This window comes from Phlebotomus papatasi, chromosome 2, assembly GCF_024763615.1.
Source record: "Phlebotomus papatasi isolate M1 chromosome 2, Ppap_2.1, whole genome shotgun sequence".
Taxonomy (NCBI): Eukaryota; Metazoa; Arthropoda; class Insecta; order Diptera; family Psychodidae; genus Phlebotomus; species Phlebotomus papatasi.
This window is the reverse complement of record NC_077223.1, coordinates 104,867,179-104,894,309: the sequence shown is the minus strand read 5'-3', so window position 1 is coordinate 104,894,309 and position 27,131 is coordinate 104,867,179. Positions and strand designations below refer to the sequence as shown.

Genomic DNA, 27,131 nt, shown 5'->3' with positions numbered 1-27,131 from the left:
AATACATTTATAGATCCGTTTTCATAAAAGTAATTTTCTGACCATTCTCAAAAATGCTGGGGTAAATAGTACCAGACATGGGGTATTATCACATTTTGATTCGCTTTATTACGGGCTTCCTTAAATTTAAAAAGAAAATACTTAAATGACATATTTTCACAGAAAATTTGTTCCTACACTACTGAGAAAAAAGAGGGTGCGATTAACTTTTTTTCCTCATAACTTTAACACTTTAGGTGTAAAAATATATCAACATTTTTTAATGTTAATTTTACACCTTTTGAGCGTAAAATCAACATGATAAAAGGGTAACTAGAGATTACAAATCGTTTGACCGGTTTGACCATTGCAAATAACAAGCGGCGAGTCATAGCAGTGACGTTAGTTTTCGCTTTGAGACATCGAAAACTGCTCCGGTTTTTGTTACTTTTTACCCCAAGTGGTCATTTTTAGTAATATTTCTAGATGAAAGAATATTTCGAAAATTCTAAAACGGATAGCGGTTTCGTATTCAAAGATTCCAAGTCATTTAGAAAATATTTACCAGTGCATCAATTTTGAAAAATAAATTCAATTTTGAAATCTGCAAGGAAAATATTTCAAAAATAGGGCTAAAAATTTCGATATTTTTTATTTTCAAAATTCTTTGTTCGAATTCTAAGAAACTTATGACATTGAAGAAGGTCTATGGAGGCTATCTATAGAAAACATTTTAAGTCGCTATCTTTTTTATCTTGGAAGATATTTAATTTTGAAATGTTCGATTTGTAACTTTTTGCCCCAGTCTCCCCTACATATATATATACACATTACGTTTAGTAATTTCAGCGCTAAACTTTAAATTTCATCGCATATAGGGTAAACTAGGCTTATCGCTGGCTTTTCTGAATATACTGCATTTTAGTTCGGAAATAACATTAAAAGTTTTCATGGAAGTGCAATAATTAATTTCTTCACAATAATGGTGAAAATTATCTTCAACTATTATGCACTTTAAATTCTGGAAAATTCGTATCAGTAGAGGCGGTTAATTCTCGTAATCCGCTTTCAACCAGGAATTACAAGAATTTGAGTAAAATGTTTGATTTCATTATTATTTTTTTTTAAGTTTTTAATGCTTCGGTAAATTGTTGTGCAATGCTGCTGAATTAATTTTTTATCATACATGTCATTACGTTTTAATTGAGCATAAAATGCGATAAATGAGATACATTTTTACACTGTCGTAAAGTATATAGTTATTGTGAAAAAAAAACTCAGTCAACAAGATAAAGGTACATTATGAAAAATTAATGGTACACTATCTCCAATTAAAGTGAGAGAAGTCAATTGTATTTGGTGTTGCTGTCCCCTTCAATTTGGGTCCACCAAAACTTATACCACATCTTGAGATATACCTTTATTTTCACTCACTCTCAGTCTTATGTACAAAAATATCCATTTAAATGTGTAGCATCGCTGTATATTCTCCTCTTCGATGGCATTGAAAACAATTTGGACAAAAAACGTGTGTTATTTGCTTACACTGGGATGTAGGTAAATAAATAAATAAAATGAGAAGATTAATTTTGTGGGTGTTTTTTGGGTGAGGAAAATATCGCGAAAATTATTTTAATTTGAAATTAGGAGAGTGTCTCTCTAATGGACAAAAAGTATTATTACAATGAGTCAGGACATTTTACATAGTCCTTGTTGTACTTAGATAAGATTCTTATAACCCCACTTAATGTAATTGACGTGGAAAATGAAAGTCATCGGAGAAAGCTCTGAACATAGGGGAAGCACGAATTAGGTTCCCTAGGTCAAGAAAATGACAACAGTTAGAAATATCTTGGCTAACTGACTATCTGTTATAAGAGTGTTTCCGAAGAGAGAACAGTTAGAGATACCGACATAGGGTTTCATGTAAATGTTACATATCAGTAGGATATGAAAAAGATAAAAAAATTAACCACTTGGAATTTTAAAAAGACTCAAAATTTAATTTTGCGCTCCTTAGTTTTTGATTGGAACATCATACTTTTTTAAATAAATATTACTTGCCAAGATCTATCGGAAAAACTAACCCTTAATTACCAGTTTAAATGAGAGCATTTCAAAATTCATCCCACTTTGTTGATCTGTCTTGGAAAATTTCTCCTCGAGGTTTGTTTCTGAGATAGAACAGTCCAGCTGTCGGTTTTAATCTCCCTTAGGGTGTCTCGACTAAAAAGAAAATCTGGAAGAATTTCCAATAAGGAGGTTTCGAATTAAAATATTCTGATTTAAACGAGGGTATTTCGAAATTCAGTTTACTGCTCTATACACCTTTGTATCGTAGAGAATCCCACTAGTGACCAGGACCTGAAGCTCTAGGCAAGATTGAATAAATGATGTTTTTTTTTAAGTGACTTGAATTTCACTGACCATCACCGGATTGTTGTTTATCTATCCCATTACTGATTCAATGTAAACTGATTCAATGAATGTCTTACCTCCATTTCTTAAAATCTCTAAAACATTTCAAAAAGAAAGAAACATCGGCATCCTTTTTATGCAGAGGTATTTTGAAATCCACCCTCTACGTACCATTTTATGTTAGAAAATAATACCCAAAGTGTGTCTCAGCTAAAATAGAAACCATTTTACAGTGTCCGCTTCGTTATTCGGATGATTGGGGGACAATATGACAGATGTCCACTTCGTAATCCGGATGAATTTTTTTGAATTTCTTCAACGTCTCGAAAATATAATACAAGGTTTTTTTCTAGAATTAGAATAAAAGTTTTAAAGAAGCTCAAAAATACATAATTAGAGAATTCTATGCTATTATACTTCATTTATCAACCAAAAACATCACAAGATAATTCGTTTTCGTTGCTGAACACACATGCATACATGACCTCAAAATGATTTTAAATGTAACTGTCGATAACTCGTCCGGATTACGGCGTTCCGCATTAGAGAGCGGGCACTGTACATTTAGCGTTTTATTTTGAAACGTAATAAAGTTATGAGTAAAGGGTTTTAGAAACATAAATTTAAAAATAGCATTTCATTTTTATTACGCCCCGAAATGTATGCAAAACGAACTTAGAGAGAGCACATAGGGGACTTTTTTAAAGAGAGATTCTGAATGAAATAGCTCCGTTTAAATGGGCTTTAACTGCACAGTAAAAAATCGTGAAAAAAAAAATAACGTGTAATTTCCAAATTACCACTAAAAAAATTGTAAATTTTAATTTTTACCACTATTAAAATGGTAAATTTTGTGTAAAAAATAATTTTTGTAAAAATTTTTAGCGTGTAATTCAAAAATGTAATTTTACCATTATTCAAGTGGAACTGTGTCACTAAAAAAGTGGTAAAAATTCCACTGCGTGTAAAATTTGGTGCGTGTAATCGAAAACGTGTAAATTCTCCACTACAGTTTGACAGCTGCAGGAAGCATCCACTTCGGTGAGTATTTCCCTTTGTTTTTCGAGTTTTACGCCCTAATTTTGTTTAAAAACGACCAAATCTCTTAAGTAAAAAGTAAAATGCATCTCCTCAGTGCGGGTTTTCAAGTGTTATTGCGAAAAATAGTGAAAAAATCCAGTGTGAAATGCTTGGTTGCGGAGCGTCACTTTACTCACAAGTTTTTTGTCTAAAAGGGCAGTTTTTAGCCACTGGTGGCCCCCCAAGTAGCCCCCCAGGGTGATCATCATCCTACAGTGATGATCACCCTTAAAAATACGGTGAAAAAACTGCATTTATTTCAACAGGTTTTGAACGTGTTCCAAACTTGTCAAAATTCCATGTATTGTTCCCGGAACAGACGATTTCTCTCGGTGTTCTGTCCTGTAGTGCTCTCCTGTGGTTTTAGTGAGTTCAAAATTCATCCCTCAGTGATCCCCGCATGTTCAACTGATTTATCTTAAGCTCATTTTTTCATTATGGAATTTCTCCAGTCGCACTTCTGCCATTCCGGGAACAATTTCCCTACAGAGAATCTCTGATTATCAAGGGTTCACGTCATCCCCATTTTTATACAATTTGGTTTATTTTCTATTCACAGAGGAAAACATTATGGGGATGGACAACAAGACGGGATAAAAAATCAAGAGGCTGACGGAATGACAGGAAGACGGAATTCAGCAATTTGTAAGGACGTGAAGGAGGAATAGCTGGTGGAGCAGTGAAGGAAGATAGCAGCACCCTTAAGGTTTCAGCTTTTTTCTTATTTTTTCGTGAGTATATGTTCATGATCGTGTTAATATCGCTCCCGGAACAGTAAATTTTCTATTTCAATCTCTCATAAAAAATTATCTCTATTTTACAGATTCGCTCATAATCATCAACAAAAAAGTCATCCCTAGTACTCTGGACATCATCTGTTGGAAACAGAAAAAATTATGGAGCAAGAAAAAGAGCGGGAAAATAACAATTTATATTTTGTGAAAAGATTTGAGATAAATAAAATTACACGTTTGAAATTACAAGTTTTTGTATTTTACACTCACCACTTTACACAGAATTCTAGATTACATTCTGCATATTACACGCAAGAGATTACACGCGGGAAATTACACGTTTCAAAAATTACACGTTTTTCAAAATTACCACTAAAATAGTGATGCAAAAAATTACCCACTATTTTAGTTGTAATATTTTTTTACTGTGTGGATATGTTCTCCCAAACTTAAATTTACGTCTTCGTTAACAAAGATGTAAAACATTAGACTGTATCTCGGTTTTTTTATTTGACCGTTTTTGATTATCTCATAAATCGATTTATAACTTTTCTAAAACATTAAAAGTTTTTTTTTAGACTTCCGGTATGGGCGTTCTTATAAAACAAAAATCTTCTTCAAAACGTAATCTCCATCTCAATACTTTATCAACTAATTTCCATTATTAATTCAGAATGTTTCCAAAATTTTCTTAAACAACTTTCAATGCTTAAAATTTAGAAAAGCCATATAGACAAACTTTAAATTAAAAGATCGTTTGGGAGCATTTAAACAGCGGTATTTTTTTCGAAATCTCCATTTCGAAAGAAATGTCCCCGGGGCATTTTTGCCTATCTTTTGGCGCATAAAATCTCTCTCTTTGAAAGCTCTGTGTAGTTGTGTTCGAATATATTGACAGTGAAGCTATTTTAAATCAGCTGTTTCTTTTTGTTTTGCAAGAGATATCTCATTCTCTCGTAATTGTTCTTTATATAACACTTGAAAAATATCCTGTATCGCAGTGAGTTATTATTTAGTGAATAGTGTAATTACAGGGAGTTCCGCTTTCAAAGATATTGTCGTTACCGAAAAAGAGCCCTCGAATTCACTCCAATGGCACAGAAAAATTGCATACCCACAGGAGAGGTCTTTGGAATAAGTTACGGAAACGACGTGATGGCCGTGATGTATGTAAAACCTTTTCGGCGGCAATTTTTCAGCCTTTTTTAGGAATATTTCGAAAATTATTTTATAAATGAGTTCCCTGTATTTAGTTATACTATTTCATTTAGATTTAATTTCAGTCAATCAAGGCTTTTTGATATAGAACAGAAGAGCAACTTGCTAAGCTTTCACGCTAGGATTTCACGAAAGCACAATATTCCTATGAAGAGGATTTATAATCTAGTAGAAAATATTAAAAATAAAATTCAAGCACAGTGTGACTGATGTTCGAAACTTTTCGAAATAGAAAAAGAGAGTCTCCTAGAGGGAGAAACGGGGGGATTTTATTTCGAAACCGTCATTTTGACACAAAAGTCCCCATTGAGCTTTAGACCGGTGCATTTTTGCCTATCTTTCGGCGCTTAAAATCTCCCTCTTCGACAGTTCCATTTGTTTATGTTCGAATATTTTGACATTTCAAGCGACTTTAAGGGAGCATCTAAACGGAGGGATTTTATTTCGAAACCGCCATTTTGACACAAAAATCCCCCCATTGAGCTTTAGACCGGTGCATTTTTGCATATCTTTTGGTGCTTAAAATCTCCCTCTTCGAAAGCTCCATTTGTTTTTACTTGAATATTTTGACATTTCAAGCGATTTTAAATAATTTTTTTTTGTTTTTCAAGAAATGTTTTTCTCGTGAACTATTTTCAAAGTTATCAAAAAAGTCGAAAAGTAGGTGAAATAGAGACACGGTATCAATCACTCTTCTGAATGTATCGTTTAATCTTTATTAGAATATGGTCGAATTGTTAAATAGACATCCTTAAATAGAAATAAAGAAATAGGCGAAATAGTTAAATAGAATAAAGTTGATTTATAGAAAACTAAAAACTTAGGATATTTTCTTAATTTAGCAACAATATTGGCATAAAATCCTGCGGTAGGACGGTTTTGATGTAGAGGATGGGTGCCCCATCTCCTTTTCCTTATAAAGTGTTCGTCACCAGGCATAAATATTAACTTTACCACTATTTAACAAATTCTTTGTTTGTAAAACACTATGTGATTGACGTTTGAAACGTTTTGAAATAAAATAGAAAGTCTTCCAGACTATCTATTTTAGTTAGAGCACACTTGGAGAATTTATAACAGAGGATGGAGAAAATGTATCTCAGGCACGAACCACTAGGGGAGATTTCCCGAGACTCACCGGTGCATAGCACAGTGGGGTGCATTTCGAAATCCCCCCGTATAGAAGACGCCAGACTCTCTATTTTAGTCGAGACACACTTAGGGAAATTGTAACAGACAACGGTGAAAATTTATCACAGGAACGAACCAATAGGGATGATTTCCCGACACTCAGCGGTATGCAGCAGTGCATTTCGAAATTTCGAATTATAATAGTTTACAATGGGAATCTCACCTTCCACAAGTTGAAGCAAACTTGTGACTATTCTTCTCTGTCAAACTACTTTACAACCATTACAAACCCCTTTTCTGTGATGGGTTTGCCAAATGACTCACGTATATTATGTGGAATTTTCCCTGCAGAGCGCAAGAATTTTTCATGGAATTTATGCCATATTGAAGGATGAGATGGCATTAAAATTTTCTCATTTTGCGAAAATTCTTCTCATTTAGGAAAATGGGTTTGTGTGCTTAAAGATGAAAAGGTTGATGGGGGTTTGAGTGCGTGGAAAATATCCTCTTGAATGTTTTTCCATCTCTCTAACACTTATATCCCCATTTTAGACAATATTGTCGAATAAATCTGCATGGAAAAACTACATGTGTTGGTTAACATGGTTTTTTTGAAATAATATTTACAGTAAAATCAAAAATTTGTTATAAGAGAGAAGTCTGAATGGATGGTTACAAGAAAGATGATGGAAAAAGAAAATTGAGGTTGATTTTGTGGAATAATTTGTGAATATTTCTGCTTAAATGATCAGTCAAGTGAATGAGGGGGCTCTTTGAATAAATTGGGTGGATTTTTTTTTCATCATTTCTTGTTTATTAAAGTTTTCCTCTTTCACAGTGGGTATATTCCTTCAGGAAAATCAAAACGAGAGAGAGAGAGAAAAGAGCGCAATTATATATCAATTATAATCATATTTTACGACTCAAAGGAGTTTGTGTATTTGAAGCTTTGGGATAGATTTTGATTAAAATATCCATTTGTTTGCAATTACCCTCATTTTTATTTGTTTTCCATACTCAGACTATTGGATGGGTAGAGAAAGAGAATCCCAATAAGTGGAAGAGAAAAAAAAAGAAATATATATAATAAGTGTATGAATAGGGGGGAACCTTGACGGGAATCTTATAAGAGGAAAATCTTTTTGACGAAGGAGCTACAAAATAAGATGCGTGTTGGGAGATAAAAAAGATGCTGAGAGATATTTCTTAGCTCGCAACTAAGAGAGTGTGGGGAATATTTTGGCGACCTAAATTTGTAACTGCCATAAATCTTGTGATAATGAATTGGGTACCAATTCAGCATCAGTAGAAGAGAACATTGAGAGGCATATAAATCGTATCACTGTGAGGATAAAAAACAAAGTGTGATGATAATTTTTCAGTCTACAGGAAATTAACCCATTGAGGCTCTTTTAAACAGGGGTATTTCGAAATACACCCCACTGTGTCATGCAGTGGTGAATCTCGGGAAATCTTCCCAAGTGGTTCATTCCTGAGATAAATTTTCTTTACTGTCTGTTATAATATCCCTAAGAGTGTCTCGACTAAAATAGAAAGTCTAAGGCGTCTTCTATACGAGGGGATTTCGAAATGCACTCCACTGTACTATGCACCGGTGAGTCTCGGAAAATCTCCCCCTAGTGGTTCATTCCTGAGATAAATTTTCTCCACCCTCTGTTATAAATACTCCAAGTCTGTTCTAACTAAAATAGATAATCTGGAAGACTTTCTATTTTATTTCGAAACGTTTCAAACGTCAATCACACAGTGTTTTACAATCAAAGAATTTGTTAAAGAGTGGTAAAGTTAATATTTATGCCTGGTGACGAACACTTTATAAGGAAGAGGAGATGGGGCACCCATCCTCTACATCAAAACCGTCCTACCGCAGGATTTTATGCCAATATTGTTGCTAAATTAAGAAAATATCCTAAGTTTTTATTTTTCTATAAATCAACTTTATTCTATTTAACTATTTCGACTATTTCTTTATTTCTATTTAAGGATGTCTATTTAACAATTCGACCATATTCTAATAAAGATTAAACGATACATTCATAAGAGTGATCGATACCGTGTCCCTATTTCACCTGCTTTTCGACTTTTTTGAAAATAATTCACGAGAAATACATCTCTTGAAAAACAATAAAAAAAAATTAAAATCGCTTGAAATGTCAAAATATTCGAACATAAAATTGAGCTTTCGAAGAGGGAGATTTTAAGCGCCGAAAGATAGACAAAAATGCACCGGTCTAAAGCTCAATGGGGGGACTTTTGTGTCAAAATGGCGGTTTCGAAATAAAATCCCCCCGTTTAGACGCTCCCTAACAGACTATTTTATTTCGAATCGTATTGAAGATCTGTTACACGGTGTTCTACAAACAAAACATTGACATTTCAAAAGTTATAATATGCCTAATTACGTCTGGTTATGGACATACTAAATTGGAATAATTCTTTCAATTATGACTTCTATTTATTGTTCCGTAACTTAGAAATTCTATAACTTTTATTTATTAAATCAAGGGTGGCATGATAACTTATTCTCGATAGTATAGATAGACTGTCGATTCTGAAAAAAATTAATCGATAGCTGCACTTCCTGTAACTCATACTCATACAGATATTTACAACAGTCAAATTCTTTTAAAAATGGTCCCAATAAATGGCCCAAAAATACCTAAAAAGTCGAAATTTACTTGATCTAACAGATATAGATTTATCAATACTATCGATTCGATAGTATCGAAGAGTTATCATTCTACTCCACCTTAAAAAAATACAGTAGATTTTAGGCAGTTTCCCAAACATTTTCCAAAATATTCCAACCCCACAGAACTTTTAAAGAAAAAGGTTATAAACGCCAGAAAAATAGGCAAATTAGACCGGGTTAAAGCTCAGTGGGGCACTTTTATTACGAAATGGAGATTTTGAGCCAAATTACCTCGTTTAGATGGGCTCTTTAGGGCCCCATGTGATCTATTATCACTTGCAAAATTGGTCATTTTTGATAATTTTCCTATTTTTGTGCTTCTTTTTAAGAGAAAACGGACTGAAAGAATTTGATATGAATTGCATATTATTGGGAACTAATTTATAAAAATCATTTTTTAAATTCCTGTATGCAAATGTTTTTCGCGCGGTAAATTGGAAATGCACTTCTTATGAACCGTTAGCGCTGAAAATACGCTGGAAAATTGGCGCAGAAAAACTTGCGTACATCACGGCGTTTTCGTAAGTTATTCCAATTATTTTCGTAAGTCGCTGAAGTTGATTCGTGGGTTTTTTTCAGTCCCGAATAATTCTTTCAAGACAGGACTCCCTGTACTAAGATGCTGATGAATTATGTTTTTAGGCAGTTTCTGTCTCTTTAAGCAAGGGTATTGGATTCGGAATTTCTTTCGAAATAAAAACCTCCCACCGAGGTTTACCTCCGGTTACAATTGTCTCTTTTAAGGAACATAAAATTTCCTATACAACATTTTTAGCACAAACATTTTGCTATCACATCAGAAATTTTTATAGACACAACGTAATCTTCACATTATTTATTTTAAAAACGTAGAATTCAACGTTTCCCTTTGGTGCTTTTTGCAAAAAGCTTGTGACAATTTCTTTGCACCTTTTTCGAACATCTAACCTTTTCGAAATTCCCTATTTTGTCTTGTAAAACGTACTTGGAAATTTACAAAAAAGAACTCAAGGGGGAATTCTGTAACACTGGCAATACCATATGACAAATTTCGTTCGAATCTCATGAGATATTTTTCGAAAATGTGATTCTATAACCGTGGCATTGTCATTCGAACTCACTTGGCAATATCAGAAGTTACGTATTTTAGATTTCTGGCAATTCAATTGACTTAGTTACTTTTTGACAAAGACAGCCTGTACTTGCAAAATATCGCCAAGGGACTTTTATTAAAAAGATCAATAGTTTATATTTTCTAAATAATGTTATTATGGCAAAAAAACTCGATTTAAGTAATATCACTTGTGATTTTTCTTAAATCGTACTTTTTTATAATATTTTTTTTTTAATTGCGATATCGGGTACAAATACATACACTGAGAGAAATCCGAAAAAGTTAAAATGACGTTCCGGGAATGTTTATTTTACCCTGCAATACTGATCCGAAATCGGTGTGAATATTATGCTTTTTAGGGTTTTTAGGTATGTAAGGGGTTAAAGTTACCCTTTTCATCTTAATTTTACAGAAAAAATTACTTAAATTTTTGAGCTATTTTTGTCCCTATCGTTCATAGAGACAAAAAATACACCAAATCAGATTCTGTTGGCTTTTCGAAGATTAGAATAAGTGTGCCAAATTTCGGCATAGTTGCATTGCATGCAAGCGTCAAAATTTCAAGTTTGAAATGTAATATTTTAAATACAAATTGAGTTTATTTATTCTTTCTTCTGAAAGAGTGTTGCTTGGAACCTTGTAAAGAGTTTACCGTCTTTATAATCACTCTAAAATCATTTTTAATACATTTTATAATGAATAAAAATATAGACAGAGCTTTGGTGCCCTATTTCAGCCATCTTCATTCTCATAGTTCCTTGCCCTTCGGGAATTCTTCCAATATCTTTTTCACGTCTTCTCGTTTGTCGAAGCTACATTTTTTGTTATTCCTTTGCATTGTATAATCTCTAGAGTACGTAAAACCTAAAAGTTCATGGAAATTAGAGGAACAAAAAAGGTTGCCGAAATTGCAAGCTGGCCGGAATTTGGCACACTTAACCTAGATGTAAGACGTTTCATAAGTTTTGTTTGTCGGTTTCATTTTTATTGGTGATTTTCGGTCAGCGAAAACTGTCTCGTCGTTAAAGGGTTAATGGGTTAATAAGAGTAATTGGAATCAGCAAGAAATGACTTCAACGCCATCTATTGTATCGTTATTCTCATTATTTTTTCCTGTCTACTACTCGTATATTGAATAAATATGCAATGATGGTAGAAAGTCATAACAGCAAATTAACAAAGTAATTTTCCCCGGTGGAAATTAATAAAATTTATTTGGTTGGATTGCAGGTGGGAACAGTGGAGATGACATGGGTGATATCAGACTATGTGGCCACGGCGGGAAGTGGAGAGTTATCTGTGACAAAGGGGCAGCAAGTGGAAGTACTGGAAGTGAGTTCAACTCAGCCAGATTTCTGTTTGGTGCGCCTCAATGGATCAGGGAAGAATCCTCAGGAGGGTCTTGTACCCCTGTCCATTCTAAAGCCACCACCGACACTCAATAAAACCAGTCCTAGACGCAATGTCGATCTCGATCAGCCAGGTGAGTTAATCTCAAGACATTCTAATGTTTGTTTGTTCTATATGGGGGAGCTAATGCAAGGAAATCAATTTTCTGCGCACATTTCCTTAAGCTCCCTGAGATTCTGTGTTTTTCAAATTTATGCTCAAGAGAGAGAGAGAGAGAAAATGAGAGAATCTCTGCAAAATAGTGGGTGAATTGTATAGGCTGAGGTGAGGAGAAGAGTAATGTATATTTTCTTGGCTCCTCAAGCTGATTAAGTGGAGAATGTGGCGGGAAGGTCACAATTAGCTCAGCGGCACGCGAAAACACAACACTCTGGGGCTTTTCTTTTTGAGCCAAACAAACACACAAACTCCTTTGTGCTGTAATGGCAATAGATTCGAGAAAATTTTTGCAAATACTCATTAAGATGTGAATGACTGAAGGTGAATCAGTTTTGTTGGGATGCCCAGGATTGAGTGTATGAGTTTTCCCAAAATATTTGCGAGAATCCCGAGAGAGAGAGAGAGAGTAAGTGGTCTGGGAGGAAAATAAAGAACTTTATGGCTACACGGTGAAAAACGATTAACATTATTTTGTGTTCCATTTGGTTTATCACTCGGTATAGTAATTTTAATTGTGACGCTGTTTAATGTTTTTAATAATTCGCGCACATTTCGCACTCAATTTTGAAAAAAAGGATTATGAATTTTGATTTACGAAATTTTCCTGATCTAAAAGATGTGCCGAAGTCAAAAAAACACAAATTAAGTCACTGAAACTAAAAAATTGTGATCAGTTAAAAAACGTCAGTAAATAAATCAATTTTGATCACTCAAGTATCCAATTGAGTCAACACAATAACAAATTAGATTAGTAAAGAAAACCATTTTTATCAGTAAAAATTTTTTTGGTCTGTATAAAATGGATTTAGTTCAATAATCAAATTAATATTAGTGGCTCCGGCACACCTTTTAGATCAGGAAAGTTTCATGAAATCGAAATTCGAATCACTCTTTCTTTCTAACATGCTTTGCATATATCTATCTCATTTTCTCGTACTCTTCTTCTTCCTTTAAACATCACACCAAATTCAATATAGCTCAATCGAATTTTGTATGCGAAAGAATGAGATTATCATATGCAATACACGTGAGAAAGAAAGAGATGCGAATTTCGACTTCATGAAATTTTCCTGATCCAAAAGGTGTGCCGGAACTATAATCACTGATTAACACAAATAAATTTTCCTAAGTGAACAAGTCAATTTTGACTAGCAAAAAATTCAATTTGGATGGTAATGCCTCGGGCACACATTTTAGACCGATAAAATTTCATGAAATCGGGATTCGCATCCTTTTCTTTCACAAAAGATTTGCATAAGTATATCCCACCCTTTCGGTCTCAAAATTAGACTGAACTAAATTTAATTTAGTGTGATGTTCAAAAGAAGAAGAAGATCGCAAAAGAGTAGGATAGACATATGCTAAACTTTTTAGAAAGAAAGCGATGTTAAATGAAATTCTCCTGATCTAAAAGGTCTGCCGGAGCCATAAAAATAGTTGAGGTAGTAAAAAAAATGATTTTTATCAGTAAAGAAATTAATTTGGGTTAGTAAAAAAAACAGTTTTTTTTACTAACCAAAACCAAAACCAAAACTGCCCATTTTCTTGCAGCCAAAATAAATCACCTTTTGGAACTGACTGCAATCCTAAAAAAATCCTGACAGTTAAAAATCAGTTAGATGAAAAGCTCAAAATAACTTTTTAATAACCTATATTAATTTGGAAGTTCTTTGGATAAATAATTCAAAATATATCGAATTTCCAGTTAAACTTAATTATATTAAACAAGGAAATATTTTAGAAGTCTTTTGGAAAATAAATCATTCAAGTGTATCACAGCTTTTAACTTAGCAATCACCTTTGAAATTTCATGCCAATTTAGCTCGACATTGACATTGAATTTTTGACATTGAATAGGGGATGAAAGAATCGTGCCAATTGCTTGTGTGAAATATCGGACACAAAGTTGCGTTAAATTTCCTGCCTTTTCGGAACTCTTCCAAAGCTTTTTGAAAGGCACATTTATCGCAATTACGCGCTTTTTAGTGTTTCTTTTTTGAATTGTACATAATAATAATAATATTAATGATTTCTTCAAACTCTATATTTCCCACCCTCCGATTCGTCTGCTGCCGTCTTAGCGTTCACCTCAACAATCAACCTCCGAATCCAAACGGCAGGAATGCTTAATAATCACTGGCTGTGTAATATTTCAAATATTCGATGATAAAAAAAATCATTTATAATTTTTTCAATAACAGAAGCCTAGCGCAAAGGCACAGGAGATTAGGTTTCCGGAAACTTAAAATTTATTTTAAATAGAGAGATAAATTAAAAAGAAAGAAAAACAAAAAAAACAAAACTATAACCATATCTCTTTTAATATTAATTGATGTCATTGAAATTGAAATAATAAGTAACGGCGGGATACTTCAAACTAGACAAAGAACGACGCCCCCCGGCCATTCCCACACCCTCGCAGACCACGTTCCGGTGCCAAAGCGCCCCACTCCCAGAGAAAGTGAAAACCATTTAAGCTGGAAAAGAGAAATCTCAAAAAACCGAACCGCGCAAACCCAGGGAGAACAGGCGACGCCTAGCCATACCAAGCCAAGACATAAGTAGTGTCCGATATTGCAAGCTGTCCGAAATTTAGCACAGTTCCCCTATATTAACAAAATATTTACAGGGGGTCCCGGGATTGTGCATAATTTCGGCACCAAAGAAAATCGCACGAAATGGCTTTATGCATAGGGTAAATGGTGGAAAGCAAGACACTTAAGAAAAAATTCAATTTCATATCCATTTTTAAACTGAATAAATAATTATTTTTTACCATTTTTTTATATCATGGGATTCTTTGACAAATATTTTAACAGAATCTTAACAGTTGTTATTAAATATTGCAACCGAATAATCGGAAAATTCACGGAAATTAAGAAATAACACATTTTGAAAAGATGGACAAAACTTTGGAAAGTTGGACAAAATCTTTTGGAAAGTTGTACATAGTGATATTAATGACAAAATATTATACGAAATATGTAGAAAATCAAATGTTGAGGGTTTTCTGCGCATGCTTGCACATTTGATGGTTATGCTAATTCCTCCTTTATGTCCGGGTAACAGTTGAGGAACGCTAATTACCAAGAACTTCCTGTACGTCCAACCAAAAAGAGGTTCTGTAAATTTCACAGACGTCTCGCGCTGTCTAGCAGTTATAGTTTTAAAGCGGATACAATTTTTAGCACATTTCAATTCCCCATTCGCCCAAATCCTTTTCCACTTGCTTTGGGAGTTCTGTAGAGCCTCCTATATGTCTTTCTCCAGGAGTTTTTGCGATATTTACTATCCATTCTGTCAGAAAAAGTGGTCTTCGGAATCTGGAAATCTTTGCAGCCTTTTCCAGGAGATTTTCTCCTTATCAGCTGCTAACTGCTGTTCCAACTATTTCTCCGGATACTTAAGGATCTTTGTCGTTCTTGTTAACATGATTTCACTGCACAAAATCACCAGATGCACAAAATCAACTTGACCAAGATTTCATAAAAATTGTTTTGAATGCAACGCAAAATTAAATCACTTTTCTATCCTTTTTTAATATAATATATTTTCTTCACCTTCACCTGGATGTATGTCCTTAGATTTTCACTACGGACTTAATAATATTTCTCAAATTATGCCGAAAAATCAAACAAAACACTTTTATATTTTCCCAGCAACTTCCATAAGAAACAGAGAAAATAACAACTACCGTGTGAAGGTTATGAATATCACGCATGCAATACGTTTTTTAAATTCTTCTTGCAAGTCACCCTTTGATTGTTTTATAACGATTTTTGCATTTTTAACTTCTGAAATCATCATACAATTAAGTTTAATAATCTTTTTATCGAAAATTTAAATATTTAAGTGTTTTATCAAGTTTTTAAGGAGGTGTCTCACATTCCACACTACTTTGTCCAACTTTCCAAACTGTCTCGGCTTTAGGCAAATGACCCTACGCATAATCCCGATATGCTTAATTCTGAGATCCCCGAATCCAAATTGGTCTAAAGTTTCTTGTTTGAATTATAGGGCAGTCTTATAAAAACCCCAAGTCGCTATCTGTCTCTAACCGTTTGTCCTCTTATGCTGAAACAGCCAAACCCTTGTAGTGCTAAATTTAACACATTTTTTACCGTGTAGGCTGTTTTGTTTGTGGTCAGGGAGAAGATCACCCAAGAGAGGTTTTTTTGAAGAGCGAGAGATTGGTTTTAATTTGAGATTTGGGGGGATTTAACTCGAGCAAGTGAATTGAGCAGAGAGTCAATCATAAGCACTTTGGCGAGACAGTCGCATTTTCGCGAGAGATCTCTTGGGTTCTGTTGAATCTCGTCGTCACCTCCAAACTCCTTGGCACTGATTTTCTGTCGAGTGTTTCACCTCATTTTGTGTCTGATGCCATTGGCACATGATTTTTTCGGGGGCAAATTGCAATCAATGTCCGAACTTGAGTGACAAAATCATATTGTTCAACAACAAAAAAAAAAGATTGAACAGTTGGTAAACTAAAAAGTGAAATAACAAGAAAAGTAAAAAAAAAAAACAAAATTTGGTGGGAAAATATGAGAAACATACGATAAAATTTTGTGTAAACTTCGGGCAAATTAAAATTGATCTAATAGTTTATTTGTACATCCAATTGATACATGAATTTTCCGTCTAAATAGTCCCAAACATATTCTCGATGTGGTGGATGAGGCAGCATCCTCGGATAATATTCGCAACATGCAAAGTGGCTCTATGAGATGGATAAATAGAAGTGATATATAAAAGATGCTGTGTGGGGGGTGTGAGAAGCAAATGTGTTTAGTAATAAAATCTTGTGAGTAATTTGAAGCCTTATCTTGGGCTTCGTGTGCGAGTGAGTGATTGTGTGGGTGAAGGAGGAAAATTCAGATTGTAGATTTATCTTGGGAGCTACTGAAGTGTGATTCAATTATTAAAATAATGAAGAAAGTGCCAATTACAAATCAACTCCCCAAACCCCAACCCAGCAGAAATCGATGGAATAAATGAAGAAATATGGTTTTGATGCTGTGCTGTGTGTGTTGGAGTTTGAAATTTGCATCTCAATTTTGTCATTCAAGTGTGAAAAATGAGATTATGTAATAATTGTGAGTCGAGAACATGGGGTATTTTTAGTTTAGATATCATTTAGAGAGAGATGTGATAAGGAAGGCACTTGGTGAATTTTCTAAATGAAACACCCATGAAACATTGAAATTTTTATTTCAAGTTTTCCCAATTACCGCCAAAATTCCTTTTTTTTTAAATGACTCATAAATTGCAATAGTGAACAAGTTTTAAAAGTTTATTTTTTCTTAAACCATGGATTTGAGCTTGAGGTTAATCTACAGAAATTTCAATCGAAAGGACTCGACAGTTACAACAGGTGTGTTTTTTGCGTGTTAAATGCAATAATACTGGACTCTCATGAAGGATTTTTCTCAAACCCTCCGCCCCATTTACCCACAACTTTTCACCCTTAACATACACATACACCCCATGTCACGAAAGACCTCTCTGCTATTGTATTATTAACTGAACATGGCAAAAGGTATGCGGGGAAAAGGTGGCTGAGGAAAATGTTGAACTCCCGGTGAAAAGTGTATCAAGTGTGAGGAGTGGGAGAATGAAGAACCACTTGACGGCTTAATAACATTAAACACGAAAGATTCCAGCAAGTTTTTCTCCTCTCGCGCTTGTTTTCTTGTTGATACTCTCGTATATGTTCTGTATCAGTTATCAGTCAATATAAATGTAATGTGAAAAAATCTTTGCTATTTAATGTTTTTAAATTGTTCTTATACAAAATTTGTAGACCTGAAGAAGGAGACAAACATCTCCGAAACGTCGTGTGAAGTTACAATTGAATAAATCCAAACATAGGTCATAATCCGTGTTTTAAATTATCATCAAGTATAACTATCTGACCGTACCATTCCAATACTAAGCCTGTAGTCTCAAGACCACGTGCGGGTGACTTTGTCTCCTGCGGGTGACTTTGACACCCCCTGTTCGTAAGCTTTCCTTTATTTCTAGAACTTAAGGATAATCTTTACCGATCAGGCATGGTAGATCGGATCGGTAAAGACCATTCTTAAATTCTAGAAATAAAGAAAAGCTTACGAACAGGAGGGTGTCAAATTCACCCGCATAGGATCAATGTCATCCGTACTTACACTTGAGAGAAATCCGAAAAAAGTTAAAATAGCGTTCTGGAAATCTTAATTTTACCCTACTGTATTGATATATACTGTATTGATCTTAATTTTACCCTGCTGTATAGGTGTAAATTTTACCCTTTTTAGGTGTAAAATTAACATTAAAAAATGTTGATATATTTTTACACCTATAAAGTGTTAAATTTCTGAGGAAAAAATGTTAATCGCGCCCTCTTTTTTTCTGAGTGTACAGTTATATAGTTCAAACTGCTAATCTTTAATTTCTCTTTTGTAAGATTTTCTGATTATTAGATTTAAAAAATCTGAACATTTGTTCTCTTGATTTACCGATCCGATCTACAATATCTGATCCGTGAGAACCGTTCTTAAACATTAGAATTAAAGAAAAACTTACGAACAGGAGGGGGTAAATGTCACTTGCACTTGCTTTATTTAGGATTAATCCGATTTAGATCAAATGTGTCGCTCGCCGTAAAAAAATTTATAGTGAATGTTATTTTCCGTAGATGCAGTTGATTTTGACCCCCTACTATTCCTAAACTTTTCTTTAATTCTTATACTTAAGCTCAGTCTTTACCTATTGGACATTTCAGAATTTTCAGGATCCCGAGATTTCGAGATCACAGGTTTTTTAGGTCATCGAAATTTTCGGAATTCGGGAATATTGAAGATCCTGAGATTTTCGAGAACCCGGTATCGCAATATTAAAGATTTTCGGAATCCTAGAGTCCGTTTCTACAGGGAGTTTCGCTTTCAAAGGAATTCTGGGGACTGAAAAAAACCCGCGAATTCACTTCAGTGACACGGAAAAAATTGCACACCCACAGGAGAGGTCTTTGGAATAAGTTACGGAAACGCCGCGATGTATGCAAAACATACAGTAGACTCTGGCTCAATCGGCTCTTTTTGAATCGGGCGAAAAATTTTGTTGACAATTTTCACGTTTAATTATGAAGCTAATTTGCTCAAATTCGCTGTAGTTCTTCCTATTTTATCGTGATTTTTTATAATTGAGCGCTTTTTGTGGAATTTACAAAGGCTTTGACGCCCAAATCTATCGATAAACCGGATGACATTTGGACCAAAATGCCCAATTGAGAGAGAGTCTACTGTATTCGGCGCCAATTTTTCAGACTATTTTCAGCGCCAAAGGTTCATAGGAAATTAAATATTTACTTACTTTTAGGGGCATTTCAAAAAATATTCTGTAAATGAGCTCCCAATAGTGTGCAATTCATATCAAATTCTTTCAATCCGTTTTCACTTAAGCCGGAACTCCCCGTAATAATCTCGATATCTCAAAACATAAAAATTCCAAGGATTTCGGGATCCCGTATTGAAAACTTTATTTTAGTAAAGAGATGTTTTGGTTAAGATTGAACTAGGAGAAGACCATCCTTATATGCTAAACTTAAAGAGAAAGCAAACCTTATGAAGGGGAGAAGTCATACGCGAAGACCAAAATCTCTCGCATCTACGATATAGCAATTTTTTTTGCCCGACTTTAACATTGTACATTTGAAAAGGAATTTCATAATTCCGCAATTGGAGACATCCTCGTTCCATTGATCAAATTTACCTTACTAAACACCCGAACTTCATCCTATTATTTAGTCGAATGTCCAATTAATCGAAAAATTGGTTTTCGAACATTCAATGTCAAATATCTCGAAACTTCCATTTTTAGTGTAGATGAAATTTTAGAATGTTAGCTGAAGTCGAAAGTTTGCCAACGTTTGGTGCAACGTTTATGAAGCGATTTCAATAATAATTTGTTATTTTGTATCTTTATAGAGTTCTTTGAAGAGAACTTATCTAAATATCCGCTGGAAGTTCGAAAATTTAAACTGACGAGTTGTAGAAAAATGAATAAGTTAACGAAAAAGAACATTTAGTTAATGAAATTGACATTGAAGCGTTTTGTTATCCTGAAATTTCAAAAAAAAAAATATCAAAAGAAAAACTTTGCAGCGAAACGTTTACGATCTATTCACTGAGAGAAATCCGAAAAAATTAAAATAACATTCCGGAAATGTTAATTTTACCCTGCAGTATTGATCCAAAATCGGTGTAAATATTGCACTTTTTAGGTGTATTAGGGGTTAAAATTACCCTTTCCTATGTTAATTTTACCCTTAAAAATGTGTAAAATTAACATTTAAAAAATGTTGATGTATTTTTACACCCAAAAAGTGTTAAAGTTATGAGGAAAAAAAGTTAATCGCACCCTCTTTTTTTCTCAGTGTTGTTAACGTTGTTAAAAGTTGAATTGTCATGAATACCGAAAATTCGAAATGGAAGAACAGCCAGCGCTAAAGCGGCGAATATGTAAACTTGCGGTTCAGATTTCTGGTCGATTTTCGAACAGATTTGGTATGGCTTTGAACTGTCTTCATCTCTTCGAAAGATTATTAGCGAACCAATTTAAAACGTAATTTATTTCAAAGGCCTTCAAAGGCACAACCAAAATAGTAAATCAGAATTATAGCGAAGAATTTATTAAATTCTTCCAAATTCGAGCATTCTGTGAATTTTCCTTTGTCATTACTTTGCATGTTGAGTATTTTCTCCCATTTCACATTTTTCTCTTCTCTTTTTTTTGCAGCCACGGCTGAAGCAGCAGGAGGAGCAGTCAGTGAAAATAATGCTACAAGTACAGCTTCACCGGTCAATAAACGACGTGGGTATGTAAATTTCCGATTAATTTCCTCCATCTACTGTCCCATTTAGCCAACCCCTTCCCCAAAATCAAGCGAGAGTGTCTCTGAATTTGGAGTCCGTGGTGGAAAATTGAGTGGATTTTGTGGAATTTTGCAGGAAGGGTTTGGGTATAACTGCGGAATTGCTTCGATGATTGCAAATTGGTATAAATGCGTCCTTTTTCCGACATAGATTTATTGCAGGTTAAATGGAAGAGGAAAAATTATTAATTCAGCCAATTACAAAATAATGCTAGACGAAGTTTAAATTGATTCTACAGCAAACTTTCAAAATTGCGAAAACATAAAATTTTAATTAATAACTAAGGAGAAATTCAGATATAACCTCAAGTGCTTCAAATTAAATTTTCTATTATAGGGAATCATTTTATTATTTCTGGAAAAACTTTTTTTCAATGAGAAGACATTTTAATTCTATTTTCAATGTTGCACTTTGTAGCTTTGTAGTTTCAATTAGTTAACAAAAAAAAACTTTAGTTATCCAATTCACTTCGCACCACAAAACAGCTGATCCTGTCAGATTTTCGAAAGTATATTTCGAATATAAACCTTTTTGCAGAAGATTCAGGCGCAAAAGTGTGCAAGAACCGCTTGAAACCGAACAAGCGTCAAATGAAACATGTACGTCAACGGTCAAAACTGGTCAAAACGCTACCTGAACAAACTTATTTTGACGTTTATTCGGTTTCAACGGTTCTTGCACACCCCTGGTTCAGGGTAAACCTCAGTGGGGGATTTCGATTTCGAAAAGGGGATTTCGAAATTTAAATTCTCTTTTTCCAAAAATTCATATTTTAAATATTACAAATATTTTCAAAGTTAATATTTTTCATGGAAAATTCACAGTGATGTTTTCCATTGCAAAAGCATAATTCATGGGAAAAAGATATTTGCTTCTGTTGAATGTGCATTTGCATTTACAAACTACGTCATTTATTCTGACTTGAAAGAACTTTATTATCATTTTTTGATTATTGGGATGCATTTTGCGTTTTAGCATAAATACCTTAAGCGATTTGCAGGGTAAATATTTTGCAAGATAGAGGTGAAAAATAAAGGTCTCTACAATGTGTAAAAGCACCAGAGTCTTGAGATCTCGGGGGATTTTTTCTAACACTTATTTTTAGTTATGGTGGGAATATAGAAAAGTGTGTACATACATATATTTGTATGCTGTGCGCGCGATGTTGGAGTAAGGGAGCTTTGGGTGGAGAGATCCACAATTTATGTGTGGGATTCTTTGACCATGATGTGTGTGCGAGAGTGTGGCGGAAGTGAGTAATGTTGAATGAGGATGAAAATGTAAAGTCAAAGGGGCAGAATTTTGTACCAACAAACTTACATTTGTGGATTTTCCTCATATATAGTTTTTCTTGGTGGATTGAAGAGTCAATTTTTGAGTGGTTTGTGTGCAGAGAATATTTTATTTGCAATTTTCTTTAATGTTTTCGGGGTACTTTTGCTACAGCTACAGCCTCACTCAACTTCTTAGATCTCATTTTATAGTGCACCATTTTGTAAAATTTTAACCAATGAATTTTAATTTGTTTGTTGTACATTTAATATTCCATGCTCCTTGTTAGCTATTTTATATTCTTTTCTGTTCTTCATTCAACTTTTTCAATAAGCCACGCCCAAAAATAATAACAGGCAACACCCTTTTGAGAATATTTGCTTAATTAAAATCGATTATTATTTTATTTATTTTCTGAAAAGGGAAATATTTCGAGGTATTTTACTAGACAAAATCCTTCAAAGACAAAATTTCGGAAGTGGATTTTGAATTTTTGCCTGTTTTTTGTGTCAATTCATGTGGCACCCATTTTCCTTCGTTTTGATTTTTCAATGGAATGCAAACCCTTGAAAATATTTCACCGAAGCCCATTTAATGCCCCAGAAAGCTAATTTTATAATCTTCATCCAGAAACGCTTATAGATCAGCGCCATTAATTATTTTTGGTCTTTTAGTTCTTTGCATCGAAATCACCATTTCTGTCTGAAGCATTTAACAAATTTTCTCGGTTGATACTCGATTGTACATGTTGGCTGTAGTAAAAATTAATTGATATGTAGAGGTGAATTTGACTCTTATTTTGGACAACTTGGCTGTAAATTTGGACAGCTAATCCGCCTCAACAGGATGGCAAATATCGTAGAATGTCACAAGAAGCCCGGAAACTTTCCATATCATTTATTAAAGTGAATTGACTTCGGTAATCCAAGTACTCGCGGATTCGCTCATTCCTTGGCCTTTCCGGGAGCCTTTCAAGACATTTCTCGCGACATCTCTTTCGTAGAGATGATGCTGCTTTGTTTCTCCAAGCATTTGTCCAACCTAGTCATCACAAAAGCTAAAACTTCACGAAATTTCGTGAGAAAAACACCTGTCCAAAATAAGGAGTATCACCTCACTGGTAAATGTCTTAAAAGATTTTCCAATTTTCACACGAAAAATCTAATTCACAAGGCAAATCTCACTTCAGGTCAAATGTACAAATCACTACTAACGTGACCGTGGTGTCACATATAAGATTAATATTAATATTAAGAAAAGCCGGAGAGAGACGTATATAGTATTCAAAATTTCAAATGGAATATCACGTGCGTTAGAAAGAGTACACTCTAGTGGAGTAATACGATGAGTAAGATATTACTGTTCGTATTAATTGCTTTCTGAATCGTATTACAGGCAATTCTAGCAATTTTCCATGCGTGCCAACTGTGATTCGGTCAGTTTTCGAGCGAAACAAAAGAGAGAGGCAAGATAAAACACTTGCTATCCTTTGTTGGCATTCTCGCAGTTCAGAAAGTATTAATCTTAATGTTAATCTTATATGTGACATGGTCATGAATCAACACAATATTCAATGAATATTCAATAATATCACTCAAAAACAGATAAGAAACATTGTTAGTACTTCACCACAGCTAAATAAGACTGAAGTAAACACGAAGTTTTGTCATATTTCTCGTAAACAATTGCTCACACTGAATTTTCAACAAAGCAATTTTAACTCAAATCATATTCAAAATTTAACGTATTTAGTGTTAAAATCTTCCATAAAGAACAAGTATTTAGATGGAATTCATTATTCATCAAGTATTGGAATAAAAATCCATGATTTCAATCAATTTATTTTTAGTGTCCAATTTTATTCTCAAAGTGTCTAAAATAAGAAACTGGTCAAAATTATGAGCCTTTCCCCTATATGTCACTAGCGCCATTCAACTATGAGCGGCGGATTTCAAATTGAGAGGACTTTTAGTACAGTAGAGTCTCGCTATAGGCCATCGCTCTATAGTCCACAATTTATCGACCGTTGATTTCAAAACACTGATTTTAAGTTAGGTTATGTTTTTTAGTATGCGACATGCATAATTATTTTAATTTTTTTGGCAAACTTTATTAAGTAGTTGTGATAATTGTGATTCACAATGAAGAGAGCAAGGACAAGTACCACAATCGCAAAGAAAGTGGAAGCCGTCGAGCAATTTCAATACTAAAAATCGTTGATAATTTTAAAAAATTACATGGACTATAGTGCGACCCAAGTGTCAAATTTGAAACCAAATATGGACTATAGCGAGACTCTACTGTAGTACTCTTTTTATTAAATACTAAAAGAAAAACAGAAATTATCAACTTGCGTTGACTGCGACTTATGCCGAAAATAGACACAGGCTGATCCTAGAGAATACTCAGCTCGAAAAATTTGGCGGTAAAGGATCAGCCCAAACTATCATACACTGAGGATTTAAGATCAAGGATTAGCGTTTTCAACGTAAATTTCTATTAAATCTCCACACTTTGATTGCTGAAAGATTTTCTAAGTGCAACATCAATGGATTTTTCGTACAGTAAGGAGCACTCTGATCTTCTCTTTACTCCAATCAAGCCCCTGTCAAACACACGTCTTAACGGTCACTGAATTTAAATTCTGTGCATTAATTCATTACAAACTCTACTGCTTTAGATAGAGTAACTATCCAAGAAAACAAATTGGCAACCAGAATTCAAATCAGGAAAGAAGAAAGAGGACAATTTTAACAAATTCAATGGGATATCGCATTTTTCGCCCGCCATTTTGAGCAAAAATTTTGCATGACCTTCCACGAAGCGAAAAAAGAACAACAAAATGCATTTTTATCTCTGTCGGACTATTTTTCCCAAGTAACTGAAGAACTAAAGTTACTAAAAATCCATTCCCGACAGCAATTCTGTTAAAAGTTGCCCAGGGATAAATCATCTAAAATTACTCAATTTGCGTATGATGTATAATACCATGGTAAGGAATGGGGATTTTACGATATTGCGTACCATTACTCTCCATGTTTTTTCACCCAATTGACATTTCGAAAAGCACCCAAAAACTCCCAAAGTGAAGCTTTTTATTTTCAGCACTGGCGCTGATGTCGCCTAATCCCCTTAATTTCACTAGACCTCACGAATTTAGACGATCAGCCTGATCCTCCAAATTATGGGCTGATCCGTGAGTGTATCGACACCAATCCCCATTTTTCGGGATGATCCCTAAGCCGATCCCTGTGTCTATTTTGGGCTTTACGTATTGGGCGTGGTCTAAAGTTCCTTTGGATATGCCGTATTTGCAAAACCGATTATGAAATAATGGAACTCTATTTAAAATCCGTAGGCGGTATAAAACTTTTAGCAAAAAACAACACTTAATATCTCGTAAGTTGAATACGACTGTTATTTGGGTCTTTTAGAGGAAGTGAGAAATAGAAATATTTTATCAGAGTGAGGAATTATCAGTGCGAATTGGAATTGGTGTGTGAAGTACTTGTGTATAAGCGCCCAAGAGTGGGAAAATTGAAAAAAATAATAATAATAATAAAGTAAGTACAGAGAGGACCAAGGGAGATAGTCTATCTTGTGTTAGTGACGTACTTATGGATTTTTACTAAGCTTATTTCCCATTTTGAAATCCCTCTGTCTCTCTCTCACACGCGCATATACATTTTGGTTTTCCTGTGACGACTTTTGCGTGGAAAATCTCACCTGAAAATGGACTTTGGGTGTCTTATCGGAAGTTGTGTATATACTGGGAATATTTTTTTTTTTGTGCTACCCAACTCTCTTGTATGTGGAGGTTATACCGCAATATCCCCAGAGAGTCTTTTTCTTATCACACAGCGCCTGATATGATTTGAAATACACGTTTATTCTGTTTTTTTTTATCCACCCAATTGCAAAATGTACACTTTAAAGGTATTTCTTGTTCAATGGAAAAAAAATTATTAAAGTATGTATGAGAGTGAGTTGTAATGGTCTTGGATAACCAGTCACATTTTCCAATTTAACTTCATTTTTTTTTATACAAGTTCACTATAATCAGTTAAGACAGTTTTTTTTTTGGTTTGGTAAATTTCCCATTGTGTCCAGTTTTCTGGGGGCACGAATGCCATACAGAATTAACAATTAGTAACAGTGCAATTATTCATGAGTTTCTGGAACTTTAATAAATACATGTGAGTGCTTCTGGTGAAGACATTTTTATATAGAAAAATTTAGCTTAAAGTTTTTGTTGTGGAATTTGTCCATTTTGTGCGTGGGAAGTTTTTGTGCAGAATTTCCCTGGTCAGAGCCATTTCTGTGAAAATCCCTGCAACTCATTTGTAAGGATTGACGCGAGAGAGTGCTTTTAAATTAGTGAAAAGCTGTAGAAATTGACAAAGTCCATTCCCGGGAAAATGTTGTGTTGATGAAAAGTTGAAAATTTCATCACATCAAACTTCAAACTCTTTTTTTTTAATTGTATATTGAAAATTTTAATGTAGGTGGGCAATGTGATAGTGTATTTGCTTGATAAACTCGGAAGAGGCTTTTTTGTGGTGTTTTTTTTTCCTGACTGGAAAATGACAAAAAAAGATAGTTTCTATTTATAAAAAAGTAAATATTCCTCTTCAATAGCATTACAATTTTGTGCTCAATCCATGAAAACAATTTCATCTCAAATTGCAATATCTGACATTCAACTTTTCACTTCTCCCCGTTTCCTTTTCTGGGAAAACCACATGAAGGATATGGTATTCCAGGAAAATTGCATATAAAGAGTGTGTATGTGAGGTATTTTTATGTGTACTTTCCTGGTGATTTTTCATGCATATACGGTTTCTTCTGTGTGTGCCAAAAGGGGAGAAAACACCAATAGCAAAAAGAAAAAAGAAGGAAGAAAAGTGAAAATTGTGTTGAGAGAAAATGGGATTGAATTCATGCAGTGATTGCATTTACTATTTTTGCTGTTGCTGCTTGTGCTGCTGTTTATCTAGGTAAGGCAGCCAGTG

The 27,131-nt window shown here is 34.1% G+C and overlaps 1 protein-coding gene across 2 annotated transcripts in view; it reads left to right on the top strand.

Annotated features, from left to right (window-relative positions):
* LOC129800583 (kalirin) overlaps positions 1-27,131 on the top strand; it is a 105,958-nt gene that overhangs the window by 42,632 nt on the left and 36,195 nt on the right. For both annotated transcript variants that reach the window (XM_055845071.1, XM_055845072.1), the window contains exons 8-9: positions 11,597-11,849; positions 20,711-20,789. In XM_055845071.1, the coding sequence (XP_055701046.1) occupies positions 11,597-11,849; positions 20,711-20,789 (332 nt within the window). The remainder of the gene's footprint in view (positions 1-11,596; positions 11,850-20,710; positions 20,790-27,131) is intronic.